The sequence below is a fragment of the Vitis vinifera genome, chromosome 9, assembly GCF_030704535.1.
Source record: "Vitis vinifera cultivar Pinot Noir 40024 chromosome 9, ASM3070453v1".
Taxonomy (NCBI): Eukaryota; Viridiplantae; Streptophyta; class Magnoliopsida; order Vitales; family Vitaceae; genus Vitis; species Vitis vinifera.
Window position 1 is genome coordinate 3,712,086 of NC_081813.1, and position 7,427 is coordinate 3,719,512.

The 7,427-nt window shown below is 38.4% G+C and overlaps 2 protein-coding genes across 2 annotated transcripts; both read left to right on the forward strand.

The window, feature by feature from the left end:
* The first annotated feature begins 2,461 nt into the window (after nucleotides 1-2,461).
* Nucleotides 2,462-4,071, forward strand: LOC100249690 (protein JINGUBANG). Its single transcript, XM_002278941.4, has one exon. The coding sequence runs from the start codon at nucleotides 2,508-2,510 to the stop codon at nucleotides 3,852-3,854; it is 1,347 nt and encodes a 448-aa protein (XP_002278977.1). The 5' UTR covers nucleotides 2,462-2,507; the 3' UTR covers nucleotides 3,855-4,071.
* A 746-nt stretch (nucleotides 4,072-4,817) lies between these two features.
* Nucleotides 4,818-6,312, forward strand: LOC100244541 (protein JINGUBANG). The gene has a single exon (XM_002278957.4). It carries the CDS (start codon nucleotides 4,853-4,855, stop codon nucleotides 6,161-6,163), a length of 1,311 nt encoding a protein of 436 aa, XP_002278993.2. The 5' UTR covers nucleotides 4,818-4,852; the 3' UTR covers nucleotides 6,164-6,312.
* Nucleotides 6,313-7,427: the final 1,115 nt, after the last annotated feature.

The window sequence follows — 7,427 nt, forward strand, 5'->3', positions numbered from 1 at the left end:
ATGTTGCCAGACATCATGTTGAACATTAGAGGATTGGTGTCCTTAGTGGCCTTAGTTTAGGGAAAAGAGAAGGTATTGAAGTTTTTAGGGGGATGTTGGGCTGGTTGGTAATTCAGATTTGTCCTGTGATAACAAATGTTAGCTATGTGGCTAAGTTTGCCACATATTTGGCCTTAAGGTTTAGACTTGTTTGGGGTGGATTGAGTGGTAGGTACACAATAGGATGAAAGGGAGTTGCCTAAGGCTTTGCCAAGGAGACTGGGTTGGTTTGGTGAATATTTGTTCTGGTTAGGAAATTTACCATGTCCATGGTATAAGGAATTAAGTTTGAAAGTTTTTTTTGTTCAAGTTGAGTTGAGACAAGTTGGCTTGAAGAGAACTCAATTAGTCATCTGAATTTGGTGAATCCAGCCTAAACTCATAACTAAGCAACATACTATGTATCTCCTCTATGCTTGGTTTATCAGGTCAATTGATTATGAGGTAACAAATGGATTATAAGTAGGGTCAACACCCTCAAACAGGTAAAGAAGAAGGTTTGTGTATGAAACATGCTCACCTATGGTAGCAAGAGTATTATAGAGATGCTTTAATTTTTTTAATATATTCCATAGCAGTCATTCCCCCTTTCTTCAGGTTTTATATCTTAGTACGAATCTTAGGTGGTGTTTGTTTTTTTGGTTTTTTGCTGAAAGCAATTTATTTTCAAAATTTAGGTTGTTTGTTTTTCTATTTTTTCATGACTTATTATAAACTTTTTACTAAAAAAAAAAGCTAAAATATGTAACTTTTTCTAAATAGAAAAAATAACATATTGATTTTTCTTTACTTTTTAATATTTAATAAAAATAAAATACTACAAACACAAACAACATAATATTTAACACTATTAAGTATTAAGGTTCTATTTAGAATTAAGTGAAAAAGCAAACACCACCTTAGTCAGACAAGCCATGAACGCGATAGAGTAGATTTGGTTGAGAGTATTCCAAATCTCTAAAGCAGTTGAATAGCCAACAATTTGAGATAGCATCCTTTCAGTCAAAGAGGCATAAATCTAGCTCATAATGAGCTTATTAAAGTGATGCCAAGTAGTGAAGTCTAGATTAATTGTTTGCATTTGAGCACCAAGAAATCTAGTTGAACAAGGTCAAGACCCATCAATAAAATCTTCCAATCAATTTGCAATGATGGCATTGAGTAGCTGATTTTTCCAAATGAGATAGTTATTTTCATCAAGCTTCACATTAAGAGATTGATTCAAGGAGGGAAGGTTTGGTAATGGAGGAAGAACTGATTGTGTACCAACGAGTTGGTTCTAGGCTTGCTGGGTGGTTTGGGTATTTTGGTGAGTCTCTGGAGCAATGGTAGATGCAGATATGTTATCAGTACTGGTGATAAGCCCAAGTGATGTCATGGATTAGTGATACCAAGAAAACTTTTAAGCTTGCGAAGAAGAAAAGAAAGGAAAAAAAAAAAAAAAGACGGGAAAATAAATAATTTTGGTGTTGAAAATAGATTTATATTTTTCAAAAATAAAAAATAAGATGTTTTTGAAAAACATCTTTTAATTGTTTTTAGTTATTTTTACTTGTTTTTTTAAATTTGGTTTATAAAATAATTATATAAATATAAAAAATGATTAGAAATAAAGTAGTATAAATAAAATTGATCCTAAAAATGTTTTTAAAAACAAAAAAAAAACATATTAAAAATATTTTAGATTCCGGAATAAACTTTTGTTTTATAAAAAAGTTAGAAAATAATTTTTACAAACTATTTTTTGGAACTATTTTCAAAAGCACTTTTCTAACAGAGACGCATTGTGAATTAGAGTATCATTTTCTTAATCATTGACAAGAGGGTAGAAAGAAATAGTGTGCTCTTAAAAGAGGATGGATGCACACCGAAACAGACAAGAAAAGCTTGATTATTATGGTAGGTAGCTGGGAAGCATAAAGCAAAAGAGAGGTAGGAGATAGCAGTCAAATCGAGTTGTTACCTCATCAAGTGTCTTCAAGTCTAATTAGGGGCAGTTGTGGTGGATTCATCTGATTCAGAAACAGTCATATAAAACTTAAATAAAATCAGATTTTGCATTGAAATCTCTCTTATGATTCAAAATCCTGGTCAACATTATACCCACTAAGTTAATTAGAATGTATAAAAAGCCCATTGGAATGACCCCATGGCACCATCATTTAAAGCATACGTTTATTGGTTCATGTGTTGGTAAGGAAATGCTTTATGGGTCAAATCTTGGTTATGAAAATCTCATTTCTTCCTTCATTTTTTTTGTTCCTCAAACTCATCTGATTGTCACCCCAAAATTGATTTCTTACTGTTAGATTTGGTGAACCCTTCAATGCTGTAAAGGCAGAAACTGGCCCACTGCATACAACCACCTTCTCTACAAATTCAAAACATATGCAGAAATATGTCAGCCCTTGTTCACTCTTAACTGTGTACATTCTATTCATATCTGCCATTCCTTTTGCTCATCTACTATGGAGTTCTATGGCAAAGGAAACCTTTGGAACTTCGTTGAAGAAGAAAGGAGGAACATGCATTTTACCAGGAGCCTCTCTTTCAGTACTGATCAAAATGTGTCTGAACCCCATGAATCCCCTTTTGTTTCTCCTAAGGCTTCTTCGGCTTCGGCAACATCGATCCCATTATCGCCCATGAGCCCCGAGACTCCATGGAAGCTCTCCCCCATGCATGCATCTCCCTCCCCATCCCTTCTCTATCACTGCTTAGCTTCACTCCATCGATATGAAGGTAACGTCTTTTCTATTGCTATTTCAAGGGATTTTATCTTTACTGGTTCCGAGAGTAGCCGAATCCATACATGGAAAAGGCCTGATTGCACTGAAGTTGGTCACATTAAGGCTAGTTCTCCTGATGTGCGAGCCATCTTGGCTCATGGAAGGATACTCTTCACAACACATGGTGACTGCAAAATCCGAGTATGGGATGTTTCAGTTACTGAGAAATTTCGACCGAAGAAGATCACTACCTTACCTCACAGAAATCCATTCTTCTTGTTTCCAAAGAAGAACTCTCACCAGCACAAAGACTACATCTCTTGCCTGGCCTACAACGATGGAGAAAAGCTTTTGTACACAGGATCATGGGATAAATCAGTGAAGGTTTGGAACATCTTCGAGAAGCGATGTGTTGATTCATTTGTGGCTCATGAGGGCCATATTAATGCAATTGTGATCAACCAACAAGATGGGTGTGTTTTCACTTGCTCCTCTGATGGTGCAGTGAAAATATGGAGAAGGGTTTATGGAGAAAGCTCACATATCCTCACCATGACACTGAAATTCCAGCTTTCACCAGTCAATACCTTGGCACTGAGCTCATCGCCCAGCTCTTGTTTCCTCTATTCAGGCTCATCTGATGGCCTAATAAACTTCTGGGATAAGGAAAAGACTTCTGGTCGATTCAACCATTGTGGGTTCTTACAAGGTCATCATTTTGCCGTCCTGTGTCTAGCAACTATACGTGAATTAATCCTCAGCGGTTCTGAGGATGCAACTATAAGGGTGTGGAGAAGAGAGGAAGGGCATTGCTTTCATTCATGTCTGGCAGTTATGGATGGACATCATGGGCCAGTGAGGTGCTTAGCTGCATCTTTGGAAATCGAGGGGTTGTTGGTATATAGTGCAAGCTTGGATCGAACTTTCAAGGTATGGCGAGTTAAACTTTTGACACCAGAGAAGGCAGCAATGGAGGAATTAGTAGTAACAAATGATCAGCAGACAGAGATTGAGGAGTGTAAGATGAGTCCAGTTTTATCTCCTTCATGGGTAGAGAAGAAGATTCAAGCCAACCATTTTCAGTAGGGGTGAGGAGTAGAACAATAAAAATTGAGTAGAATTCAACCATGTTGGCCTAGACTTAAAATATAGATGTACTTGTTGGGTTGAACCACTAAATTCACCTAGTAGCTTTTTCTGTGATAGTACAGCCTTCAAACTCTGACTACGGAGTAGCATTTCTCTTGGTAGTTCCACAAACTTTATTGCAATATAGTACTAATGACTAATGAGTTCAAGCCAATACAGATGCTTCATGTGCCCTAAACTTAACAGAATTTCACCTATCAGGTCTTTCTTGCTAAGAAGCTATTGCAAAACTTACCAGAACAACCATGCTCTTTCACAGATAAAAAATGTTCTCATATCACATGCAAACTAGTTATTCGCAGATTATCAAGTATTAGAACTAGAACAGGTAACATGTTCATTGTCATATAAAAATTTCCAAGATGTTTTGCTTGTTATAGACATCTTCAAGCAAGAAGAAAAGACTAACAGGCATCAGAAATGCACACTTCTAATAGAAAACCATGTATATACCGTAATTTTCAAGCACATATCACCATTATTGTTTGTTACTAGGGTTTTGGGGAAAGGGTTTTCTTCCATGTTACTAATTTGTTGAAATCAAGTCATAAGATCCAACCAAAAGGATGTTGGTTGGGCAATTGTCACCTACTGTTCTGGTTTTTGTGTTAATTGATGGCAGTCCTCCATCATGGTGTGGTGGTCCATGGTGTGGTGCTCTGTGCTCTCTGAATATATATCCGGATCTCTACACCAAATTTTACTATTGTGCAGTGCAAAGCCCTTGTGCAATGTCATTGTGTGGTTGACAGGGTCTGGGTTCCTAATATGGGAAACTTTGAATACCCTTAAAAGCCTAAACTGGTCCCCCTGCAAAGGCTCATCTACAAATTAAATACCATGCAGATAAAGCTTAACACTTCGGTTCCATCTTTCAGTCTCTACCCTTTTCATCTGCCATGGAATTCTATAGGAAAAGGACACTTCAGAGCTTGATGGAAGAAGAAAGGAATGGTGTTTGGTTACCTAGTAGAGCCTGCTTTACTGCCCATCAAAATGTGTACGAACCTGAACCTAATTCTCAGTTTGCTTCTGCTAGAGCATCCTCTGCTTCAGTGATGTCCATTCCACTATGCACTACAAGCGCTGAGACACCTTGGACGCTCTCTCCCATACACATGTCTTCCCCCAACTCACTTCTTTATCAATGCTTAGCCTCGCTCCACCGCCATGAAGGTGACATCTTCGCAATTGCAGTTTCCGGTGATGTTATTTTCACTGGCTCAGAGACTTGCCGAATCCATGCATGGGAGCAACCCTACTGCACCAAGATAGGACACATCAAGGCTAATGCTAGTGAAGTTCGAGCCATCCTGGCTTATGGGAAGGTCCTCTTTACCACCCATAGTGATTTCAAAATTCGTGTGTGGGATGTGTCCATTACAGAAGGTTTTCATCCGAAGAAGATCACTACCTTACCTCAAAGAAGCCCATTCTTCTTATTTTCAAGAAAGAATAGCCATCAACACAAGGACTACATCACTTGCCTAGCTTACAACCATGTCGAAAAGCTTCTATATACAGGTTCATGGGACAGGACTGTTAAAGCTTGGAAGGTCTCAGAAAACCAATGTGTCGATTCATTCTTAGCTCACAAAGGTCATGTTAATGCAATTGTCATCAACCAACAAGATGGATGTGTTTTCAGTTGCTCCTCTGATGGCACAGTGAAAATATGGAGAAGGGTTTATGGAGAAGGCTCACATATGCTCACCACAACACTCAAATTCCAACCTTCACCAGTTAATGCATTGGCATTGAGTTCATCATCAAACACTTGCTTCCTCTATTCTGGCTCATCAGATGGGCTTATAAACTTCTGGGAGAAGGAGAGAATGTCAGGCAGATTTAACAATAGAGGATTTTTACAGGGTCATCATTTTGCAGTTCTTTGCTTAGAGGCTGTAATGGAATTACTCCTCATTGGCTCAGAGGACACAACCATAAAGATATGGAGACGAGACGAAAACCATTTTCACTCATGCCTTGTGGTCATTGACAGACATCAAGGGCCAGTGAGATGCTTGGCTGCTGCTTTAGAAATGGAGAGTATCGTAATGTGGTTGTTGGTTTATAGTGTAAGTTCAGATCAAACTCTCAAGGTATGGCGAGTCAAGTTCCCCACTGAGAAGAACTTGCAGGATTCAGAAGTGAACGAGCAGTTGACAGAAAACATCGAGTTCAAGATAAGTCCAGTTTTATCACCTTCATGGGTAGAGAAGAAACTTCAAGGCAACCATTTTTAGCAGAAAAGGGAAGAGGAGATATAAGAGAGAATTGATACTATGTAAGCTTTGATTTAACATAGTTGTTTGTTTAGAAAATAGAATTGTATTCATGATTTCAACATGGTAAGAATGGCAAGGTGAGGGACTCTAGCGTCTCACCCTTTTGGGCAAGAAAAATTCATTTTTTTGCCTGAGTAGTCTCAACAAAGCCTTAATCTCAACTAGTGGAGGTCACCACAAAGCTTTGTACCAAGTACATGAACCATTTCTTGTCCTACTGCTTAAGCCCTAATGGATCAACTTTGATGAAACTCAACGGGTTTTCAATGCTATGGACTGCCTCACCTGGATTAATACCACCCTCTTTAGTTTCTAACCTCAACATATTTGCAACCTGGAAAACCCTTCCTCACCAAATCATTTAATCATCAGTGTTAATAATATTTTTTTTGATAGGCTCATCAGTGTTAATAATATAATCCTCTCAACCTGACCAGACCCACCCAGTTTTCATTAAGTAGTACTAAATCATTGGCGAATTGTAGGATTCACTCAACTAACTGAACTGATTATCAAAGGGAGCAATCAAGAAGCGAATTGTCCAGATTATTAATGGGCACATTTATGAACCAACAACAAGTTTACTGATTACTGGTCCCCCTATGAACTGGCCTCTGAAACTGGCACTCCTACATATTGAATCAGTTTTGTGAGTCACTGATACCAACCCTCTCCATCGCCACTCTTTCAGCAACCATTTATCAAAGGGGGTACAAAAGGCTAAATTTGTGTGGCTGTGATTGCACGTAAACAACTAGAGTGAGCCAACTCGAGTTCAGTTTTGTCCAATAGGAACATAATAACTCAATGTCTTCTAAATCCTCTGCTAATAACACCATATCAACAACAATGAAAGTGCACATACTATTAATGTCCAACTTTGAGCCAGAAAATAAGCATCAAACAAGCAAACACAACCAATAGTATCACACCACAAGGCCTCAGCTGTACTTTAGTCCAGAAATTTGGCTGTAGGCTAGCAGGTTCGCACTCCACAAATTCTGGGATCAGGGGTCTCTTCAAGGACACCCTCATACCCATCCAAGGGAAGCCTGACTTGCAGGTACTATTATGACTAGTGAAAACCACATTTATTACGATGAGGCATAGATAGGTAAACTGCAAGTAGACTTGAATTCTAGTCACTCTTTTCCTCCCCAAACTAAGCTTAAATTACGGTCACTCTTCTCTGTTCTTGATATAAAGCTAGGACAGGGACATA